Here is a 24462-nt window from a genome sequence, read left to right as displayed (position 1 = left end):
CTTGTTAAATATATGTTGTATAAATTTGTAAGTATTCCATCCAACTAGGAATAAACAATCTTAAAATATACATTATGATGAGATTACCCACCTCTAATAAGCATTGATTTGAAGCACCTACCTACAAGATGTAACTAAGAAGGTTTTTTTCGAGAAAAAGTGGTGTTTAAGATATATTATGTCAAAGATTATAAGGTTATGCAAGCTCTACAATGAAAGAGAAGGAGATGAGTGAGTGCATGTATGTGTGCTGAGTATACACATACATACACACAAGAGATTTTGGTGAAAAATAGTTTAAATTCTGAATTGAACATTTTAAGAGAAACAAAGACAATATAAAATGAATTAGAGTGTTTAAACTATCACTTACATCCACCCAACAATCAACATTGGTATCAACTTATAGAATTGTTGTAATGATCTTTGGTGACCCACATGTGTGACTTTTGATGCAAACTCTGTGGGCAAGCAAATATACACACTTATGGTGTGCGGAATGCATGGTTTGTGATATTGTTGAGCAATATGGCTGCTAAACCTAAGGATGCAAAGGGGAAGACAATGGAAGGGAGAAGAGGGAGCTAGGGGAGAGGGAGGGAGAGGTAGGAGAAATGCAAATGAATTGGGCAATGGTAACAAGGTCCATTAACAAAACATGATTTTTGGTGTAGTTTATCCTCTGCTAAAATAGACAACAACCGATAAGACTTCAAGAGTGCCTTGAAAGAAGAAAAAAAAACACATCTTTAAGATCAATGCTCACATATCACGGTTTGTAGTGTAAATATTGTTGAAAACAAAAAGCCCTAATTATAATTTTATTAATGGATCCTTTTTTTCTAGGTCAAATTTAGGCATTGAAGTTATAAACCTTGATAAATAGCAAGAGTTTTGCCTCCATTCTGATTGTGTATCAAGTTTTCCCTTACAAAAAGAAACTTCAATTTTTTGAGCAATGAAATTCTTTATTATGGCTTTGCACCTTCCTTAATAAACAAAGAATTTCTTGCACATATGATTGCTAAGTTGTTTTCAAGTCTTTATGAATATCCAGCCGAAAATATATTTTTGCTCTAATGAAGACCACGTGAAGTCATGGTCTACAATAATTTATCATAGAACATGTGTAATATGTGCTTGGCTACAACATAGGTAGACTACAAATCTTCTACATGAACTTACTCAAACCCTTTGTGCATAATGAAGACGAGTTTGTGTGTTGCGCTACCTTTAGCTCCATTATTCACATATCCCGGTTTGTAGTGCAAATTTCTCGACTGAAAATGAAAAATCCCAATTGAAATTTCTTTGGTCCTTAATTTCCAAGGTTAAGAAAACTTGGACATTTTAGTTATAAATCCTAGCAAATGCCCTATATTTTAGCATAGATCCCCATATTTGGTGAAACAAGGCTAACTATATGGTTAGCGATCATGGATGTCATGCCAACACTACATCACACAACCCACTGGACCTTGTTTCGAGTCTAAGGAACAAATGGGCTGCAAAGAAAAGAGAGCAACAAGGCAATGGTACAAGCTAATGTCGAAAAGGTTGAGAAATGCCAATGAGCTTGCCATCTTATAAGTTGTAATTGTGCTCTTGGAAGTTGCTTCGACATCTCTTCTGCACAAGGACAATCTTTCTTAATACGTAAAGAACCTTTCGACCACATATCATATTTCATATGAAAATGGCATTCTTTTCTTGCAAATAGATATAGATTCAACAAACAATATTTCTCTGTGTTCCTTAAACATTTCTTACAATACATGATAAGAAAGTTGTGGAGGGCTAAGCATTATGTTCTATCCCCCAGTTTGTGTTGTGTAGACCTTATCTTGTTGATTGGTGAAGAAGAAGAAGAAGAATGTCATTCATGACACAACAATCTTCTTGAGAATAATGGGGACACCAAATTGCGGGGACAGAGTGATTTTCATCTGCGGTGCATGCTGGTACCGAGGAGAAAGAGAGAATTCAAAATGTTGGAGAATAATTGCTAAGATGACCTTGGCCTCGATTAGCGCGAAGTTTTGCCCTATGCAGATGTGGGGGCCAAGGCCAAATGGAATGAAACCATTTGGGTGGTTGCATGCTTTGCTGGTTCCCTCTGCAAAGCGTTGTGGATTAAATAGCTCTGCATCCTCTCCCCACAAGAGCGGATCCCTATGGAGAACCACCGGCAATGCAGCCACTCGTAGCGACATTCCAGGAAGCAAAAGCTGCCCCATCTTGTACATGCCCTTCCCATGCTGCATGGACTGCATGCGAGTTATGAGCTGCGGAACAGGTGGGTACAACCTCAAAGTTTCATTCAAAATCATGCTCACCTACAATACACCAGTATATCATAAGCACAAAACACTCTTTTCTAGCAAAACTTTCATCATACCAATTTCTTTTCAGTTTTAAAAAAGCATACCACTCTAAGCTTCCCAAGGTCCTCTGCTGTGATCGTCTGTGACTTATCTCCACAAATATTTAACACCTCTGAACGAGCTTCACGTTGCCAGTCTTGATGTTGTGCCAGCAGCATCATTGTCCATGTAAGAAGGGTGGCAGTAGTCTCATGTCCGGCAAAAAAGAAAGTTTTGCACTCATCCACAATCTGAGAAATTGATAAGCGTCTGGAATAAGCTCTCTTGTCCTCAGCCTGCGAGAAGTCAGCGGCATCGGAATCATTAGCTGCAAGGATCAGCCCAAGCAAGTCCTCACCGTAGCTCGAGCTCCATCCTTTTCTTGCAAGACGAATGCGTGAATCCACAACCTCTTTTAGACTCTTTGTCATGCTCCTTTGTAATTTCCAGCTTTGAATGTTCGTTGGGGTTGGGAAATATCTGGAATAAAAGGTATAACATGAGTTCACTCGTATCCATCCTTACAAATACAAGGCAGCATAGTTTTTTCCATACTTGTATGATAAATTTACGATGCTTTCATAATCGAATGATATTTGGCATATGATATGCGTATGAAGTGATCAAGAATACTTACCCTGCATCATTTTATACAGTGTAATTTTGGTTAATATACAAGGCAGCATAGTTTTTTCCATAGTCATAAGATGAACTTACAATATTTTCATACTCAAATGATATTTGGCGTATGATATTCATATGAAGTGATCAAGCATACTTACAGTGCATCATTTTATACGATGTATTGAGAATTTGCCAAATTTTAACCAAATCAATACCCAATGGCATGTACAAGGTTTTAGAGCAGTAGCTATCAAACCTCCAACCAGTATACAATTGTAATAAATAGCATGTAATTTTTAGCCCCGCATGGTATTTGACATATAGAATTTTTTGGGGATCTCAATCATACTTTTTCCATACTTTCATTCCCGTATGCATTTGCAGCATGGTTGTCGTATGAAAAACCTATGAAAGGCCGGCATATCAGCATGAAATAAACGTTAAATCTTCTCTTTTCCGATATCTATACATGTCCTGCTTTTGAGGTCTAGCTATCTAGCACAAAATTTCTTTCAAAAAAATCTGAAACCACCCGTAATCCCCACATTTCGTCCAATTCCGTGGTTTAGTGATATCATACCTGTAAATAGGTAATAAAAAGTGCCACATATTGTCCTTCCAAGTGAGATTCAATATTGAGCATTGATCTTCAAAAGCTGTCTTCCCTTGCTTATAACTAGTGCCGAAGCAAGTGTGGGCAAGTATGTCAGCTGTGAGAGTCTTAAACGCTGCTGCGACCTCTACCTCAACAGTTGGTGAATCAATTCCCGATTTTGAAGCTTTCTCCAGCATGCTGTTCCAATTGGTAGCCATTTCTAGAGCACTAATTCGCATAGCACCGACCATACCCTGATATCAAAGAAAAGGGGACAACCACCATCACAGGGAAGGAACCATCAGCAACATCATCTTTTTTTTCAGCTCTCTTCTGTTTCATTTTGCCATTATTACTAATCAAAGTTCTGCTGATGCAAGCACCAATACAAAAGAAAACAAGCTGATATAGGCATATAAAAGAAACAACATTCTTCATAAAGAACCTTGATCTTGTCAAGAAAAAATGCTGGATTTAGAATGCGTCTTTGGTTTTCCCACTCTTCTCCTTCAACAGAGCTGATCCCTTGGCCGAACAGTCTTTCGACAAGCACGGGGGCAATGGAAGCCTTCGGATAATGCTTGTGATGCGTAGACATGATGTCTTTCAAGTAATCAGCATTTGCCACATATAGAGTGGGTGACCTCCCCAACCAGAACACAAAGGACTTTCCTGTTTTGCCCAATGTACACAAACAAGCAATTCACTACTCGTGTAGGTCTCTCTCTCTCTCTCTCTCTCTCTCTCTCTCTTTCTCTCTCTCTCTCTCTCTCTCTCCTTGCAACATGTTACACGCGTTTCTTTGTTTTCTTGACACACATCACACAATTCTTTCTTTTTTTTGCAAAAGAAGTGGGGCTTTGTATTACGTAATCAAAATTACAAGCCCAAAGGCATTACATCATCTACACATACAAGAGATCATTCATCATTTGTTGGAAAGTGGCAGGAGTGTTGGTCAACACCAAAAACTGGTCTCTTGTTATCAAGTTCTATTCAGAGTTCAGTTTGCATCTAAGTTTAAATATGAATAAACACACATAGTAAGCGTGTTCTTCACATACGGAGTACTTGATCCGAGTAAATCCTTATTCTCTTCCGTTGCACCTGACATTGGTATCAGAGCTTTGTGCGTGCTTCGGCTTCGCAAACTCAAGGGAAGAACCAAGAACCCCAAGAACCCAAGTTATTAAGAACCCAAAGAACCTCTCTCAGTTTTTTTTTTCCTGAAGAATCTTTGAGTCCCGACCATGGACTTACCAATCTCATCTTCATTGCCATGTCTTTGAAGGAAGATCGACATCGGATACACGAAAACCCAAATCTTGAGTACCAAGATCTCCTAGCTTTGTATGCGGATATGGAAGGAGTTGGAGACAAGATCCCTGACCTCTTCTGCATTCACATTCGCATGTAGCGTGCATCCATTTCCCTTGTCATTGAACCTTTGGAAAGGACTCCGGAACCAAACCTCAGTCCATCATCACGGGTAATGTTTTCACCACATTCAGTGTTCGGGGAACAACTCTTGCTACAGCAAGCTGATATTCGGCAATCGTAGTAAGGCTGGACAGTGACCCTTACACGGTGTTTGCATCGCCAGCAATACCCGTAGTACCTGCAGTACCGTCAGTCCTTGGTTTTGGAGGAATCTGCATTGGTTTGTGCGTCAGAAGCATTCATCAGTCAGCATTAGAAGTACAGATAGAAGTTCGGCAACTGTGCCTCACTTTAAACAGGGGGGATGTCACGTGCGTACTTCACTTGCGCCGTGTGGACATGCTTCTACCATAGTCTAGCGTCAGTCTTAGCGTAGGACCTAGCATGGCACTTTGTGAGCCTCTAGCAGGACGTGTATGCCCAAGCCGGTCATATTTGTGCGCCCTCTCTTGCACAATACAATCATTTCAACATGAGCATTTTCCAGAGCATAGAACCCTTTTTCCAAAGTACACATTTTTCACTTATTATTTAATAAGTGACTTTTGTTGAAAAAGTAGGAGGGCAAATTGCTAAAGAGCTATAAAAGAAACCATTGGGCATTCAGTAGAAGCAGAAGAAGCAGGACACAGAAGGGCAGGCAACCGCAGCAGAGCGGGCAGGCAACCGCAGCAGAAGAAGCAGGACACAGAAGGGCAGGCACCCACAGGTTGCAACGTTTTCTCAAGATCAGCCCAACGTTTTCAGCCACTACTACCAGGATTTTCAGTTCCCAGTCTCAGCCCCACGAGAACCCGCATCCTCTGGCTGTAGATCCTCACCAGATACCCCATCTAGTACCAGATCAACCTACGCAGATCCCTATCTTGACAACGACACCTTCGTCTTCGTCATTGTCATCGCAGTCTAGGACTTGACGACGACACCATCGTCGTCATCGTCACAGTCACCATCGTCGTCATCGTCGACATCATCGTCATTGTCGACATCATCGTCATTGTCGACATAAACCAGTAATATCCGTCGTCGACATAGAACCATCGTCGACTTCACTGTCTTCGACACAGATCCGTCGTCGGCTTCACCGTCTTCGACAAACTACCGTCGTTGACTTCATCGTCATCGACAAAGACCCTGAGTACCTCGTCTTCGACATAGACCTCATCGTTGACCTCCCTGTCTTCGACATAGAACCTGTAGTACCCGTCGTCGACATCATCATCTTCGACATAGTCCCCTTCAGTACCTTAGTACCTCAATACCCTTCAATATGTGAGTACCAGACTACCGGTACCCAGCATTAGTAGTAACAATATTAGCATCAGCATCTCAACATCCGGCCATTGCTATCCTTGAACTTCAACGTCCCAGGCATGGACTCCACTTAACGTGCATGAGCCATCTAAGTGTCCATCTTCCCTGCATGCTCTGCCAAATGCTAGGCGCCAATAGCCTTCCTCCTTTCTCTGCATCCTTTGATAGGTTATGGGTCGCCCTGTCAGCTTCCCTTCTCTAGGGCACCCTGCACATGTAGCTTCACAAGCAGCATAACCTCCTGCAGCTTCTCAAGCGATTCTCGCAAAACCAACAGGCATATCAATGCATTCAACACTTGTAGATATTCAGCCCTATCCATGGCTATGAGCCAAATTGGTGACAGTTGCACATCAGCCCTGCAATGGCCAAAATCGGTGACACTTGCAACACTCCAGCTTTTAATAGATTCTACCAATCTGGATCTGAATCTATTCGAAAAGTTTTGCACGTTCCCTAGGGCACTCTTTTATATACCTACCACACCCCCCTCCCCGCCCCCCCGACGTAATGTACATCATATTTTAGATTCCCACTAGAGGACACAATGGAGATAGCTAGATTATAGATATTGTGCCTATAAACCTGATGCATATAGTCTTGCATTATGAGCTCCTCGCCAGAGAGCTTCATCCCCATCTACCTTACCCTCTCTCAGCTATTGTACCTTCCAGTCCACCACCCTTTTAGTTTCATTTTTAGCTCCAGTTTGTTCATTTTGCTATTTGTTGGGATTTAAGAATTGATACCGCAGTTGTATATTGGTTTGTCTCATAGGCTGAGTTTTGTCTCTAAAAGACATTACATCTCTCTCTCTCTCTCTCTCTCTCTCTCTCTCTCTCTCTCTCTCTCTCTCACACACACACACACACACACACACAAGTGCTTAAATTTTGAGACATACCATAAGAAGAAGAATACTTGGCATAGAAGGGTAAGATGCGGTGCAGGTAGGAGTGGTTATGAGGAGCGAGGCAGATTGAATCTGTGGAACGAAGAAGGCGGACAATCTCGAGGATGTTGCCAATGAACGGAACACGGTAGGGGAGCACAGGAACACCTTGCTGACAAAGAAACCTGACTGCCCTCATGGGCGCGTGCCATGCAAGCCTGTGAATCAGAGCAAACAAAGCCACAACAAGCAAAGCAAGGAAGGACGAGCTCATTAACGACTGCTGCTGCATTTCTGCGACGCCTGAAGCTAGTCCTGCAGGGCTCTTCATTGAACTTAACGTAGCAAAAATCGCCGCTCCTTGTAACTGCACGCATTCTGTCGTGACGCATATCCAGAGTCGCAGAGTATCCCTTGCTGAGATGCGAGCCGATGGCACACAGAGAGAGAGAGAGAGAGAGAGAGAGAGAGAGAAAGAGGGCCCCTTGTCCGTCCCGACTCCCAACTAGCGATGTTTTTTTAAAAATTATTTTGCTCGTCTTGATTTCATTAAGTGGAATCTTTGTCAACTAACCTTTGTGGCTGCCAGTCAAAAACTCAAACCGAAGTTCTTAAAGAGGAACCAAACTCGAACAGACTTGTTAATAATTATATTCTAGCTATGATAACCAGCTCATCCAACGAGTTTCGGTGTCTGTTGTGCGCTCGCATATATGTTTAAAAAAGAAATTGCTTGCACTATGCGATGCCCACCTCCTTAGCACGCTCACCCCTACTCTCCGCCCGGCCGACACCTCTTGCAACACCTAACTCCAGCCCTTACCCCTGCCCGACACCTCGTGCACCTACCATGCCCCTGTAACTGGGATTCTCTTTTTTTTTTTAACCCTTTCAGCTAGTACCCCCTACTTGGAATTACAACTCACTCGCGATGGTTTATATGATGGGTTGGGCTACCTTATCCGGTTGGGATGCTCCACCTCTCTCAATGGTTTATTGTTAGGGTCACACTTAGAGGTAGCAAGGGAAAGGCATGATGCAATTCACCCATTAAAGTATATGGCCCTCTTTCCCCTCAATTTTGAAGGTACTAGACTATCTTTTTCGAGAAAATTTGCGCAATGTAACCAATGTGAGTTCAACACGAGTATCGCTTTTCAGCCCCTCTGGTGGGACTAGGTTGTTGAGTTTTACTAACTCCTGTGCCTTTCCCTTGCAAACCTTGGTGTGATTTGACACTTAAATAGAAGTAGAAAAGGGACATGTGTCATAAAATATAATATCTAACCAACCCAAATGATTTCTCATATTAATCTGATCATTTAATGTGGGAGAATAAATGGGAACAAGGGTTAGAATATAAACATGTGCTTATGGATCTGTCTCAACACGAGGCCAAAGTTAAAGGGGTCTAAATGAGAGATGGTCTGTTAAAGAGCAATGCTACCTAATGGAGTTTAAAGACCTTAGGGTTAGCTTCATTAAAGACCTCCAAAAGTTAGTGTTAAAAACTCATTTGACCTTAGGCAAGCTAAGGATGACCTTGAGGTGGGAATCCTACACAAGCATGATGTGCTTGCCGTGTTTGCTAACTAAGGTGCTTGAGGTATTTGTGGGAACCTTGCCCAAGCTTGATGTGCTTCTCATGCTTAAATGACTAAGGTTTTTGAAGTGTTCAATTCAAAGATGTTCTCTCAAAAGGCATAAACTATTTTCATGCTTGAATGATTAAGGTGCTTGAAGTGTTCAATTCAAACATGATATCTTATGAAGCATAAAAGACACATTTCAAGATCTTAAGTTATCTCTCTCAAAGAGAAAAAAGAAGACACATGTCCAAATGATATAATTAAATAATAATACAAAAGAGAGAGAGTGAGAGAGAGAGGTGGACGAAGCATGAGAGGGGGTATACTCTCCCATACACATACACACTCTCTCTCTCTCTCATTGTGTGAAGTGCAAAGTGCAAGAGCTCCATCTCCATCTCCAAGCTTGTTGAGGAGTTGAGAGCCTACACCAACACTCTTGGCTATGAAATGCAAATCCAACCAAGAGCCATGCTTCAATGCTTAATCTTTCCATCTTCTTCATCTTCATTACTACTAGTACAACAGCGAAGGCGGCGGCACTGCCTCTGGCAATGCTATGTGGTTGTTGTCAATGTCCCTTACAATCGGGGGGGGGGGGGGGGGGGGGGGGGGGGGGGGGGGGGGGGCGTCAATTGTCCATTGCATGGAATGGTGCTGCCAAATGATCCAAGCGCCACGTATTGCAAGTACGTAAGAACTGCGTGCAATTGAAGAGTTGGGGGATGGAGCTTGCTCCGTGTCACCTCTCATGCTACCACCCTTATGTTCTTTGTGTGTGTGTGTTGCACACAAAATTGCAAGGGAGAGGGATTGTGATGGTCGATGGCACCTCTCTCTCTCTCTCTCTACCTTTTACTTACGTGTCATGTGTCCCACCCTCTCTCCAACATAGCAACACATTTGTCCTCTCTCTCTCTCTCTATATATATATATATATATATATATATATAACTCTAAAAATCACAAACACATGCACACATTCTCAAAAACATATTGATTTGTGCTTATAAACAAAGATGATTGGGAAACACCGACGTGAAGAAAAGGAAGATACATTATTGTTGACTGTAGTAGGAGAGTGGGGAATCGGGATCAAAGAATGGGCAAGAAAGAAGAGAGTATGTGACCATGGTTTACTTTTATCCACAAATTATAGGGAATCTACGCATATGTGACAGGAGGAATCTCAAATCTCGAGCGAGATTTTCCGAGCAATCCCTAAAACGAGCAAGAATGGCCAAGGTACACTATACAAAACAAAAACCAAACATGATTTGTTAGGTGACTTCAAGCACAAAAAAAAAAACTAAAACAAGATCACACCTAATTTTAATGGTAAAACGACGACAAATATTTGACAGAAAAAACCCCTTGAACAAGGGTTTGGCAGAATGTTTCCTTTGATGGGCTAGTACCATTGGAACCCATACTATGGCATGTTGATATTCCTCTTCTTGGAAGTTCTAGTTGCCCTCAGATATGAAATTTAGTGTAAAAACCTTCTCTTAAATTTTTCATATTTATATAAGCACAATTCAAAGCTCCTAGACTCCTTGGAGTTCCTAGTCTGTTGAATTGTCCGTCATGCCTCGACCTAGATTACTCACCCAACGTATGATGCCCGTATGCTGAATACACTTCTTAGAGCCATGGTGTATGATTTTCATTGTAGTCCTTTGAAATGCTTTTCCTAATGTGGCTTAGTCCTTCATTTTTGTTTGTACTCTATCTACTGTTTGGGAGTTGTACGTCCATTAATGCCTCATAGCAATTCAAATGGATGGTAGTCTAGCATTGCATCTGTCCTCTTGCAGAATGATGTGACCTAGGCTTCGGTCCTTAGCACCCCATAAGGTAACCCCCTTCGAGGGGTAACCGGGAGGTTGGTTGTGCTACAACAAACAACACTGTGCCACTTTCAGACAACTCAGGGTCCCTAATCATTGACAAATTTGGTTTTGAAGGAGTTGGGCAAGGAAACTCACAATAGATAAGGCAAGAAGGTCCTCAAGTTCAAATGTCGTCATTTTCAACAACTACATAGTATAAACAAAACCCTTCAAAAAATTTCTTTGAAAGAGACGGGCAGGGAGGGACCAGTGCTTGAAAAACACTTTGTTCTGAAAACTTGGCAAACCTATCTATGAGAAGTTTAGTGGTAAGCTGACTAAATTTCAAGGGTTTTACACCAAATGACGCTAAATTTCTCTAAATTTTATAGATTTTTTCACTTCTAAATTTAAAATTTAGAGGTAAATCTCAAAATTTGCAAGTGGGATTACATATAACATAGGTTTTTTTTTTCAACCCCTCCCCCTCTCTTTCTCTCTCCTCGCTCTCTCTCAATCTTTGAAAAAAAAAAGTCTCTAAAAGAGCCCATGCCGGCGTGGACTTGTTTTTAGAGAGATTGAGAGAGATGGAGGAGAGAGAGAGAGGAGGAGGGGATCGTATATGGGCGAGGGAAGGCTGGAAGGGAATAGGCTGAGGAGGCGGAGATCGTACATGTTGTAGGATCAAATATCTGTACTGATGTGCATCACGCGACCTTGTACTCAGTCACAAGGAGATCTTCAACATGTTAACATAGCCCGACCTAATCTCTTGTCGCACCATCGTTTTTGGTGTTGTGGCTTGAGTAGGTTTTTCCCAACCCAATTAAGCATCCAGTGTGAAGAATCATGGTGGTTGTTGGACTAAGTAAGGCAGGGGAGGGAGAGCACGAGCTCCTATGAGGCAAGAGTTCAGAACTTCTGTTGGGGACGAGTAGAGGCAGCAAAAAGGACACCTCCGGAGAGGTGCAACTGCTAAATCCCACTTCTCTCGCTCCCTCTCTTTTTTTTTATTTTATGAAAGCACCAAACTAATGCACACCCAGTGCTTTATCTCCAGCTGGAGCCTTGACTTTAGCATTTGCAAGTTTTGATTCTTCAGCAAGAGTTGCAAGTGTGGAGGCAGCCACTTTCCCCAAGGCCATAGTAAAGCAGTCTAGAGCTGCACGCGAAGCAGAAGAAGCTGGGCTCTTTCAGCTCCGCACGCTCTATGCTGCTGTCTTTCATGCTCCACAGAAGGGGCGATTACAACCTTCATTATGAGCACAATACATATGTACCTACTGTGAAATGTCCACAAAAACTTTGAAGTACTGTACGCCTCGCTGCCATGCCTGCTTCTGCAATGAGCGGCATGTAGGCAGCATTATGGATGGTGGTTTGCTAATGATTTAGGGCACAACCGAGCTCTCTCTCTCTCTCTCTCTCTTTATTTTTTTCTTTTTGCAAAGAAAGAAATTATTGAGCATTGATTATGTAGGTTTTTGTTAACCCTCACGGCTCACGGACACCCCATCACCTACGACGGACGTGTATTATGTATTTGGTAGAGTTGGGTACCGGGCTTGTCTGACCAATAGGAAAAGGGTAAGAGTGATCGCCGATGAGAGGCGCACTCTAACTGGGACATTCAAGGGATTAGTTGGCTAAGCATGGGCGCCCAAGTGTGAATGGGATGAGCTCATATAAAAGCCAACTAAACCTAAAATTCACTCATTCTCTCATTTGTGCAATAGAAGAGTGCTCTTGCTCCATCTCCATCTCTATCTTCTTCTTCTTCACCTCCTTGTGTGTGTGTGTGTGTGTGTGTGTGTGTGTGTGTGTGTGTGTGAGAGAGAGAGAGAGTGCGATCGAGCATTGCGGCGGCACGACGGCGGTGAAGCGGTTGAGCGCGACGTAGCGGCGTCTCCTTCTTCTTCGCGGCAAGGAATCCTCCACGGCAGGAGCATAGAGTGGTGAGTGACACACCATTGCCCTCTTTTGAGCTTACTAGTTAAGCTAGTTGTGTGCTTTGAGCCGTCTATGGCTCGCACACGGTGTAACGGCAAGTCCCTTGCTTCGACAGTGCGGCAAGGAGCGCACATTTTTGGCGCCGGTGCCGGGGAATTGCCCTGCACTAAGCCCAAGAGGCACTTTGTGCTTCTCCTATGAGTTGTTTGTAGTAGGAAAGAAGAGGAAGAGGAAGAGGAATGAGTTGTTTTTCTGCAAGTTGTTAATTTCTGTATTGTCTGCAAGTTCTGTGATTTCTGCATAATGTTGTGTTTTCTGTTTGCACACAGTCTTTGCACAATTAGTAGTCGTTAGTTTGTTTGCAGTGAATGAATAAGTAGGAAGGAAGTTAGCAATTTCTGCTTGCACACAGTTTTCTGTCAAGGTTTGCCTGCACACAGTCTTTGCACAATAAGGTAGTGAGAGAGGAAGTAGGTGGACAATTAGCTCATATTTAAGCGTGAGTGACTGGGGGGCTACACCAAAATTTTGATCGGGACCAAGCCCAAGCCCAAGCCCAAGCCCAGGCCCAGGCCTCAGTCCTAAGTCTTATGATATATACTAGACTCACTTTTATATATATACCCTACCCCCTCAAGAGGGAATGAGAGCATGTAGGGCAAGTCCTCCACTCTCCTCCCTTCTCTTCTCACTTGCACCCTTAGACTTTCTAATTTGGGCCTAGTTCCCTACTAGAAATTGACGGTTTTAGGGATTCCGAGGGCATAAAGTGACCAAACGGAGGGCTATAAAGCACGGCACATCCCTCTGACCGAGACGCTCGTTTTGAGCTATCATACGTTCTATTCTATAGCTGGGTCAAAAAAAAGGACCAAAAAATCAAAAAAATAAGAAAAGACTTGGGTTGCAAAACACCCAAAATTACTAGGTGAGCAGCCTTCACGAGCCCTCACTGACACTTCTAGGGGATCCAAGTCATATGAACCTACGCTCTGGATGAGTGTTAGAGCACGAGTATAATGGTAGTGCCTCCATTTACGCGGGCACCCATTATTCCTCCACCCTAGGTTCTGGACCTTCGGCCGGGACTCAAGGTAGCGCGACCCAAGATCCTCATATCGCGTCTAGTGATTCTTCCTCTGACTACGAAGTCATGGCAAAGTATCCTACACCAAACCCTGATAGTTCAAGTCAAGACATGCATGCCATGGGCCCACGGCCCGGGTCCAGCGTGTTTAGCCGCTTAAAAGAGACCCTTAGTAGAGCTACTCGCTCCGAACATGTGGTTAATGAAATAAATGAAGGGAGTGGGGAAGTAAATTCGTCACTCATGTCTAAAATAGACCCTATGCTTCTTGAGAGTGTGCATGTGAATGTTCCATCCACTGCACCTCCTGATCCTTTAGGACTATCTCCCTCTGAGGTTTTACTACCCGATGGTAGGAGTCTTGCCGAAGTACAAAAGATCGAACGCTATATGCAAGCAACAAGGGAGAGGGAAATTGAGAACCTACGAAGGCTAGAACAAAGTCGAGCCCTGAAAGCAAAGGCTCCTATGACAACAATCATGCCAGCCGAGCAACCGAGTGCTCCCAAGGTAGCAGTCACGGAGGGGCAAGCTATGGGGAGCAATAATGCTTCCACTTCAAGGGAAACCTCTAGCACGCCATGCCTAGATGGGATATTCCTAAACAAAAATTGGGAGTATGACCTACAAGCAAAAGCTTTAAATGATCGGTACACAGGACACACCTATCATGTGGGTTGGTTAGATATTCTACAATCCACATCGGGTGCTACTAGCATAGATGAGCAACAACAGAAAGTCTGTGATGTCCTCCATAAGATTGCCGAGTTAGAAAGACAGAACACAGGGATCAACAGGCCTTCAACAGGCCTAATGAGATTCTTGGATACGGGGAAGGCCAACCAACCAACCCTGTCACAAATGGAGACTCCCTCAGTGAGCCCCATTGATCCTCCATATGTTGTTTCGCCAGGAGCCTCAGTACAATCTGAGCCCACAAGTGACAGCTTTACCTTCCCAGATCTAGCTCATCTTTCTCTTAATGACACTACGGCTACCATGCATATCCCAATGGTGAGCATGACAAGAAGTACACCATGGAGTTCATTTGTTAACACGGCGCCGATGCCTAGTAGCACAGTGCCCCCAACTATACCTACATGTATGTATCAATCATGTGCACCTGTCGTACCTATGCCTCATGTAGCTCCTACACCTCCGATTATTCCAAGAGCTTACAATCCACAATGGAATTATCCAAGCTCTTCTACAAGTGGAGCCATGCCATTTAATAATAACATGCCATATCAGGCACCCCCTATGCCTAGGGCCACGTCTGTAAACTTTCGACCACCGTCTGGTACGCCACCATACGAAATATGGGACCCAAGAGCCACGCGTATGCCAAGGCCAAGGCCATGTGGTTCCAGGAGCACATACACCCATTATACCTGCTCAAATAGGAGATTTGGCAGCATTTGCTCAAACTATCGGTCGCTCTATTGCGGAAAACATGCGTAGTGCACCTGATAGAGAGCCTAGGAGCAAGGCAGTTCAAGTAGCTAAGCTCACACAGAAATTCAGTGGAGAAGGAGATGCTAGAAAGCATATGGAAGTCTTTGAACATGTGTGCGATTCCTTGGAAGAGCACAATGAGCTACATAAGTGTAAGGCTTTGAGTTTGACCCTAAGCGGAAAGGCTGGAGATTGGTATAGAACCTTAAGAGTAGAAGAGAAAACGATCTACTCTACTCTTAGGAGACTGTTCTTAAAAGAATACATACGAGAGGGAGTACTTTGGGGTGTAGCCTCTCAGCTCCAAAAAGCCCAACGAGAAGAAGGTGAATCCGTGAGAGACTTCATTAGTCGCCTAAAGAATTTGAATTCTCGATGCAATCCAAACGAGCGATTCAACAATAACCAATTGCTCGATAGATTCATTAGGGGACTACGACATGAAAGTATTTATAATGGCCTAGTCATTAGAGGTATCACTACTTGGGAAGCAGTCACCATGAATGCAATCCAATTGGAGGATAATTTAATGATTGCAGGAGAAAGAGTGTCTGCCGAGCCGAAGTCAAGTAGCTCACAAGCATCAAGGCATGAGCCAATGAAGATAAATCCAATCGTGAAAGAGCAAATGATATCTGAGATGACTTTGGCAGATCTCACAAAGGCCATCCAAGAAAGCCTTAGGGGTAATCGTGCTCCACAGAACACTCATATGTATCCAAGAAGGGAGCAACAATGGTGCTCAATTTGCTTGGGCCCACATACTACGAGTGAATGCCCTACTTTCAGAGTAAATTTTAACGAGACTTATAACGCGTGTGGTAGGTATGGCCATCAAGCGAAGGATTGCCTAATGCTTAAACGCATCATGGAAAATAGACCGCCTATAGCTTGGGCAGACTCACCTCGAGTTCCTGCATTGATGCCTACCCCACCCATGGAGCAACAGTTGCCATTACAGCACATGGTCCCTAGAACCCAGAATGTGGTCCAAACCACACCGTTGCCACCTCCAGTGCTAGGACCGCAACCCCCTCATCCAAGAGTTACACCTATGAACCAAATAGGTTGTGAGTCATCCATTACTTATGTAGATTGCGAAGAGGACATAGACTCTAGTATCACCTATGGAGTCGACATGCTTGAGGAGTGTCCCATGTACTATATGGAAGACCATTGGGGACAAATCAAACCGGTATATCAAGCTACTGCGCTAGGAGCAAGAGGCCAAAACATTAATAGTTTTGCCAGGAGACCACCTCTTTAGTGCTACGAATGTGGTGGACCACATCGAGTAGCTGAGTGCCCCGTTAGAATGCAAAAGAATGCTGCACTAATGCAAAAAAGTCAAGGGAGTGCATTGGCAATGCCATTACTCACTTGTAATCGTTGTGGCATAGATCATTTGATCGCACAGTGTCCTAACAATCCAAACGCACCGAAAATCACACCATTGAACATAATAGAGATTGTTGATGGGACACCACCAACTATAAACATAGCACCAGTGAATGCACTCACACGGTCGATGCTCCAAAAGCAAAACTACATCCTCGAAGAGAGAGATGCTGCATCCATTGGCCAAGCGAGAAAGAAGCAAACACGAAGAAAGAAATCCCTTAATGCTTCTAGCTCAAAACCTAGTTCAAAGACTAACATAGGGACAGGAGAGGATCCCGTGTATATGAATGACCCTGAGGATGACTCAGATTCGATAGAGACCACGGAGACCAAAACTATTACTACAAAGGAAAAAGCCAGTGAGGAGGATCACGAGAGGGAATTACGACGAACACCAAAAGAGTATTCAAAGTTAAACCACCCAGTTGCGAACCCCCAAGATAAGCCACGAGAGACAAAAAATGAGGATTGCAAGAGAAAGATTGGAACCTATCCAAACCCAACAGTGGAAATTGAACGAGTCCAACAACAGAGGGGTTTGGTGGAAGAAACTCAACGAACATTAGAACCTGAACCCAAACACATCCAGATGTCGGACACAGTGTTTCCCACACAAGTTCAACCTCACAAGAACTACAGGCCGTTAGCTATACCCAGTATCATTCGGGAAGAGAGTGAGGGTAGGACATCTGAAAGTGGACACACACCTTTCCTACTAGAGAGAATGTTTGGTGAGGGAATGCCCGACCCCCTTGAGGAAGTGGAGATTCCATTTTCACCATTCTCTTGTCAGAGTCCTACGTCCCACAAGATGCCATTAAATGTTGCCAAATTGATGGATTTCATGTCTTCAGAAGTTAGAACCACCATCATGTCCAAACTATATAAAGACCCCGAGTTAGTCTCAGCTCTTCGAGCCTTCCTCAATGGAGAATTACAGGCCGCATTACCACAGTTTGCACATATGAACAAACCTGACTCGGTAATGAATGATGAGGAACATTTAGCACCACCATCTGACCTAGCGGGACATGAATCTGTAATTGAAGTACCCGTTAACAAGTTGGGGCAATACTTTGAAGGTGATGAATCTAATGCTACTCTGCCAATCACTACTAAAGGATTAACTGTAAAGGGAGTCCTTGACGGCGGTGGTGCGGGAGTCATCATGGTGACAAAGAGTTGTTGGGAGTCTATGGGGCGACCTCACCTTGAAGCCACAAGTGTAGTGGTAAAAATGGCTAATGGATCTATTGTTACGCCTATTGGAATGCTAATGGATCTCAGAATCAAGGTCTTGGGACACAAGGTAAGGCAAACTTTCATTGTTATGGATTTTTCCAAGCATCCTATGTCATTTGAGATGATCTTAGGGCGTCCATTCATGAGGGAAGCAAAAATGGCGCATGACTGGTCCAAAAACCACGTCTACTTACAGTTCCAAGACTCTGTCATTCGAGTTGATCTTTTAAGTGGTCGAACGCATCCTCTAGGAAATAAACTCATCATTGATAATCGATCAGACACAACAATTCACTCAGCTCCATCACAGTATTGTTACACGTGTAACGAAGACACGGATATTGGGGAGAACTCTCCTTATATGGATATCCTACCCGGAATGGCTGAGTCAGACAATGTCGATTGGGTACACCTAGCGGCAACTATAGATACATGGGGAGCTAGAGGAACAACCTGGGTAACACCAGATGGGGAAGAGATACCACACATTGCACCAGTAAACATGTTAGGTGTAGCGCATGTAACATCCGATGATAAGAAAGAGGCACACCTACCTGAGAGTGAAACTGATGATTCCTCAAAGGCTTCAGGCCAATACACATCAGAAACGGAATCTCAGGGAGAAATGGATTCAGAACCTGAGGAAACATCGAGTGAGCCAAGTATAGAAACTGAACACTCAAGGTCTAGTACGACCATCTATGGTAATTTATATGAGAGTGAAGAAGATACAAGCGAAGACCTATCAAGCGAGTCGAGTTCAAACATTTACCAAAATCAAAACCTTAACAAGAAACAAAGGTCATATAAGAGACGACGATATCGAGAAAATGTGAGAGCTAGGATAAACAAGGAAAGATCTACTGCAGAATGGCTTAGCTATCTAGGGGCATGTGATGCTCATCGAAAGCTAGTAGACAATTGGGTTGAACATCTCCAGAGTGTCATGTGGTGCAGCCCGCGACCCATTGACCTCGCTCAATTGGAGGTTACAGAGCCGAAATTGAGTCGAACTATAAGAAGACGTCAAAACCGAGAGTTAGCACAACAACAAAATGAGGCAGAACTAAAAGGAAGGTCTCCGTCAGGACAAGAGCCTGCTGACTTACATACGGCTCCTGAAAATTTTAAATCTTATACCACGGGGGAGTGAAAGGTTATGTATGCCAAGGCCCAACGAATACCTACCAATGAAAGCAGTGGAGTCTATGATGGTCCAGCGGTAGTTAAAGAGATAGAATTAGCAGAACCAGATGAGGAGTCTAAACGAGTCTTTATTGCTCAAGACCTTACCGAAACTGAAGAGGCTGTACTTAAGGAGCTCCTCAAGGAATACAAGGATATCTTTGCTTGGACATATCATGACATGAAGGGCGTTCCACCTTCTGTGGTGCAACATACAATTCCCATGATCAACACTGCTAAACCCGTCCAGCAACGACCCTATCCAATGAATCCTAAGTACGCCAAAATTGTACAAGAGGAGATTGAAAAACTTATCCAATGTGGATTCATATACCCTATTGAGCACTCAGAATGGGTTTCTCCAATAGGCATTGTGCCAAAAAAGAATGGGAAACTAAGAGTGTGCGTGGACCTCAAGAAAGTTAATGCAGCCACTAGGAGAGATCATTATCCCTTGCCATCTTCAGAACATGTGCTTGAAAGAGTTGTGGGCAAAGAAGCTTATAGCTTTTTAGATGGGTACTCTGGTTACAATCAAATCACAATTGCATTAGAGGACCAAGCTAAAACTGCTTTTATCACAGAGTTTGGAGTGTTTGCATTTCGTGTTATGGCTTTTGGCTTAACGAATGCCCCTGCTACATTCCAACGATTAATAAACACTGCGTTTAAAGAATTTATAAGGGAGTTTTGTGAAGCTTTTCTAGACGACCTTTGTGTTTATTCTTCTTGGGAGAAGCATTTGTTATATCTACGAAAAATATTTGAAAGGTGCTGATTTTATCGCATCTCATTGAACCCTTTCAAATGCCAATTTTGGGTTAAGCATGGAGTCATTCTAGGGCATATAGTGTCCAAGAACGGGATATCCATAGATGAGAGTAAGATTAAAGCCATTGCCGATTTGCCACCACCTACGAACTATAAAGGAATTCAAAGATTTATGGGCCATGTTGGTTATTATCGAAGATTTATTTTAAACTTTGCCGAGATAGCGCGTCCATTGTACAAGCTTCTTATCGAGTTTCACTGGACGGAAGAATGTCATCAATCTTATGAGTTATTAAAGATGGCTCTAACAAGTGCTCCAATCCTGCGAGCGCCTGATTGGAATGTACCTTTTCATGTGCATATTGATGCATCAAATTTTGCTATTGGGTGTGTTCTAACTCAACCAGGAGAACATAAATTGGAGTACCCTATTAGCTTTGCAAGTCGCCAATTAAATGATGCCGAGATGAACTACACTACTACAGAGCGCGAAGGTCTAGCTATGATTTACGCAGTAAAGAAATTTCGCTATTACCTTCTTGCTACCAAGTTTGTGTTTTATGTTGATCATCAAGCATTGCTATATTTGGTAAACAAGCTGTGTTCCACAGATCGAATTACACGATGGTTGTTAATTCTTCTTGAGTTTGACTTCACCGTCGTGGGAGGAAACATGTCATGGCGGATCATTTATCTCGTATCCCTAATGGCGAAGCTCCTACGGGGGTTGATTGAATTGCCTGATACTCCTTTGTTCGTTGTTGAGACAATGCCTGAATGGAGTGAAAAGATTGTTAACTTCTTAGTTAATGGTTTTCCACCCAAAGAACTGCGAAAAGATATAGCTCGAAAATTAATCAAGGAATGCGAACCCTATTGCTTACTGGCTGGAAATCTCTATAAGAGAGGAAAAGATGATGTTCTTAGACGCTGTGCCCGCGAGGATGAGTATTTATATATTCTACAAGAGGCACACATGGGCGTAGCTGGTGGTCACTTTTCAGGAAACTTGACTGCCCAAAAGATCTTACAGTCAGGCTATTGGTGGCCCACTCTGTTTAAGGATGCATCACTTTTAAAGGGATGTGATGAATGCCAACGCTTCAAGAAGCCACAAAGAAGTGATAGGATGCCTCTACATCCCATCAAGGTAACCCAACCATTTGAAAAGTGGGGCTTAGACTTTGTAGGACCGATTAGTCCGGCTGCACGTAACACACAATCACGATATATCATTGTGGCTACCGACTATGTAACCAAATGGGCTGAAGCAAAAGCAACATGGAAGGCGGATGCAAAAACAACAGCTAAGTTCCTCTTTGAGAACATTATCACACGTTTTGGATGCCCCTTTGAACTTGTGAGTGACAATGGAACTCATTTTATAAATGAAGTAATAAAACAACTCACATCAAATTTCATGATATCTCACCACAAGTCTACACCCTATTATCCCCAAGAAAATGGCCAAGCTGAGAGTACCAACAAAACTCTCATCTCCATTTTGACAAAGACAGTCGAGGCTCATCGCACTGATTGGGACCTAAAGCTTACATCAGCTTTATGGGCTTATCGTACTGCGTATAAAGTTGCTATTAATTGCACACCGTTTAAAATGGTGTATGTCCAAGAAGCAGTTATGCCATGGGAGTTTGTCATTCCTAGTCTTCGAGTAGCTTCTCAAGAAGGTTGGGATGGTAACCCCTTAGTGGAGCGATTATATATCCTGGAAAGGCTAGATGAAGAAAGGCAATTAGCTGTGCGAAATGCTTTAGTGGAAAAGGATAGGAGAAAGAAGTGCTTTGATAGCCATTTAAAGGATAAAGACATCAAGGTTGGTGATAAAGTTCTTATGTATGGGGTACGTAATGAAAATAAGAAATTGAAATACGCTGGTAAGGGACCATATCGAGTGTGTGAAATTACCCCGCAAGGTACCATTCGTGTGGAGACTCTAGATGGAGTTGAAACCATTGGATTCCTTAATGGGAGTAAATTCAAAAGATATTATGATCCTCTAAGCCAGGAAGAGTTGCAAGCCATCCATCAAAAGAAGGCTGCCAAGGAACAAGCAGAGCTTAAAAAAATCCAAGCAAGAGTTGAGGCTCGAGAATGACAACAACGTCTTAGACACCAACGAGAGGCCAATCTGGGAATCACGTAAGCATTTTTCGAGGACACAGATGACAACTCATTAGAATCTGAGCCACCCCTACGATACCCAATTGAGCTAAATAGCCCCTATGGGAAAGTACTATACAATGCCTTATTAGATACGGGAGCTAAACACAATTTGTTGTCCTATGGAGTTTGGTGTCAATTAGGGAAACCGACCCTATCCCCGAGTACGATGCAAGTCAAGGGCATTAATAAAAAGAAAACTGCTATTCTTGGAGTCCTTCAGACCCCTGTTGTCTATGACAATGGAAGCATAGTGCAGAGGTTTCTAGTCATGCCCGCGGGAGCTATGGAAGGCAACGTAAACCTGGGATGCACGTGGATGTTGGCAACCAAATGCACTATTGATTGGGATACTGTTAGTGTGACAACGCGACCACCGACTCTTACCCCTATCATTCAAGCAAAGTCACCTACGTTGCAAACTCTAGCAAAGTTGAAGGATAGCCAACATTCATAAGCCAAGGTGGTTAACTCGTCCAACTACCTCAACCCTCCCATCCATTCCAAGAAAAAATTTCCTGGGAAAACCAAGAGCGCACACTAGGAGAGTCAAGACCAAACCACGATGGATTCTAAAACAACTATTAGAAGCCCAAGGCTACTATGATGGAAATGAGCAAATTTGGGTACTTAAACGTAAAATGTGTCCTTCCCTATCGACAACAAACCCATATGAGTCAAACAGTGTAACGCTAAAGCAAATGGCACACCGTGGGAAGGGAAAGATCACAGAATGCTACACACCTAGTCCAGAGCTAGTTTGGGCTCCAAGGCAAAACAATTTTATTCCACCTAGCTCAGGAAGGGGGGAGTTCCATGAAGCTTCTAGCTCCTCATGTAATACATCCATAGAGGTAAAAGCTTCTACACAGCCTCAATCTATAGTAGTGGACCTCCATGAAGCTACAAAAGAATCCACACCTCCCAGTGTTCAAGAATCACCTGATGAACCACTTCAAGTTCGATCCTGGGAGAGTACCTTACCACCCTTGCAACTTGACGAGGCACCTAGGGTAATAGAAAACTAATGGCAAAAATCCTCATCTATTACCAACTGGAACAATTGGTTTCAAAGGGTGACGACATCATTTCAAACGGTATGATCTACCCAAGGAAGGGGAGAGTGTTTGTGGACATCCATCATTCACTTGCTTCCCTCTCAACCTTTCTCCCTGACCTCTTAATCTCCGATCTTAGGGAATGTATATATAAAGCCATATACTCACAAAAACAAGATAAAAAAGTAAAAGAGCAAGAGCCATAACACAAATCATAAAAACAAATTATGCACAAGAACACGACCCTTGTAATATTTGCACTCTAACCATCATCTATTTGCGTGTACAGATATAGCTAGTACGCTAGAGTCATCCACTCCTGCCTTGGGTGAGAGGTATCCTTGTTACTTTTCACAAATATTTCACATGGTCTTTCCAGTGCTTGCATGTGAATGGGATTTGATAGGTACGCTAGCATGTGAGAGGAATTTTGAGGAGTTAGAATGGCTGATACGTCTCTTGACCACGTCTGATCCATACTTAGTAGAGAGCGTTAGGCTCCCATTGCACAAGCCTACCCTTTTGACCAAGATGACTATAGGCGTCTAGTGACCTTCTTAGTAAACATGGGCACCTATGATGAAGAAGAAAATTTACAGGACTACACGGTTGGCACATATGGTCTCATGGATGATGACTTTGTTTATCTCGATGACGAGGATAGGGGTTTAACCTTAGGGTTTCCCCCCAACCTCTACAATATCCTATTCCCTTGACTCTCTAGGGGGAGTGCAAATAATTAGGTTAGGGTTCCTTATGTTTTTTGTTGTGTTCAATAAGTGTTGGTACCTTTTCCCACTAATGTGCCTCCTGCAGGTATTCCTTTTGTTTCCTCGTGTGTACAGGAGCGTGTTGCTATTGATAGGATTTGGACCTTCATGGAATCATTATCTCGACTCACTCTTCAAATCAAGCGCGACCATCGACACAAACAGGTGTTTCTTGTCCATTAGCATTGCCCCTTATCTTTTTTGCATCTATGATTGTCAGCTTTAATTGTGATTGGTAGCCTAATATTCATCGCATTTGCTTAGTATCAAACATTTAATTCAATGTAATTTTTTGTCATAATCACTTGTCTAGGTTTAAAAATCAAGCAGTCCGACAAACTAGTTTGACCAAGCTAGGTGTTAGAAATCTTCTCTTAATACCATGGGGAATGCCTTCCTAATAATTAATGGTTACTTAGGTTCTTAATCCGATTTAGGCAGCATTGTGTGAAATGTACTAGGGCTTTCTAGTGGGCTTGACCCTATTGACCTTTAGCTTAAGTATTATAAAGGGAGTTTACTAGTGTGATGAGCCTGGGGAGGTGTATCAGTGTTATATGACCCCCCAAAGTTACAAAATTAAAATGCTGAAAATGAACAAACAAAAAATCAAAGTGCCACACTGTAAAATCTTAAGCTGGAAGAGAAATCTCAGCTTGATTTGGTACTTCACTCACATGTATTGCCTATGGTACTAGAGCCCTAGAGGTTCC

At 42.9% G+C, this 24462-nt stretch overlaps 1 protein-coding gene across 1 annotated transcript; it reads right to left on the bottom strand.

Annotated features, from left to right (window-relative positions):
- Positions 1 to 1727: 1727 nt before the first annotated feature.
- Positions 1728 to 7712, bottom strand: LOC147422499 (cytochrome P450 709B1-like). Its single transcript, XM_086502827.1, has 5 exons — positions 7241 to 7712; positions 4028 to 4254; positions 3568 to 3836; positions 2429 to 2843; positions 1728 to 2336 (listed from the first exon to the last, which is right to left on the bottom strand). The coding sequence occupies exons 1-5, from the start codon at positions 7557 to 7559 to the stop codon at positions 1881 to 1883; spliced, it is 1686 nt and encodes a 561-aa protein (XP_086358953.1). The 5' UTR covers positions 7560 to 7712; the 3' UTR covers positions 1728 to 1880.
- Positions 7713 to 24462: the final 16750 nt, after the last annotated feature.

The sequence above is a fragment of the Adiantum capillus-veneris genome, chromosome 27 (genome assembly GCF_014529385.1).
Source record: "Adiantum capillus-veneris isolate H3 chromosome 27, ASM1452938v2, whole genome shotgun sequence".
In the NCBI taxonomy this organism is placed as follows: Eukaryota; Viridiplantae; Streptophyta; class Polypodiopsida; order Polypodiales; family Pteridaceae; genus Adiantum; species Adiantum capillus-veneris.
The sequence above is the reverse complement of the archived record's forward strand: the minus strand, read 5'-3'. Positions and strand labels throughout refer to the sequence as shown.

Bases quoted from the DNA above. Each gene is read 5' to 3' on its own strand.
- LOC147422499 (XM_086502827.1), bottom strand. From the start codon at position 7,559: ATGAAGAGCCCTGCAGGACTAGCTTCAGGCGTCGCAGAAATGCAGCAG. The intron at 3,837-4,027 runs GTTCTTTATGAA...CTTTGATATCAG, and splicing joins TTTTTCTTGACAAGATCAAG to GGTATGGTCGGTGCTATGCG. The intron at 2,337-2,428 runs GTATGCTTTTTT...GGTGTATTGTAG, and splicing joins ACCTTGGGAAGCTTAGAGTG to GTGAGCATGATTTTGAATGA.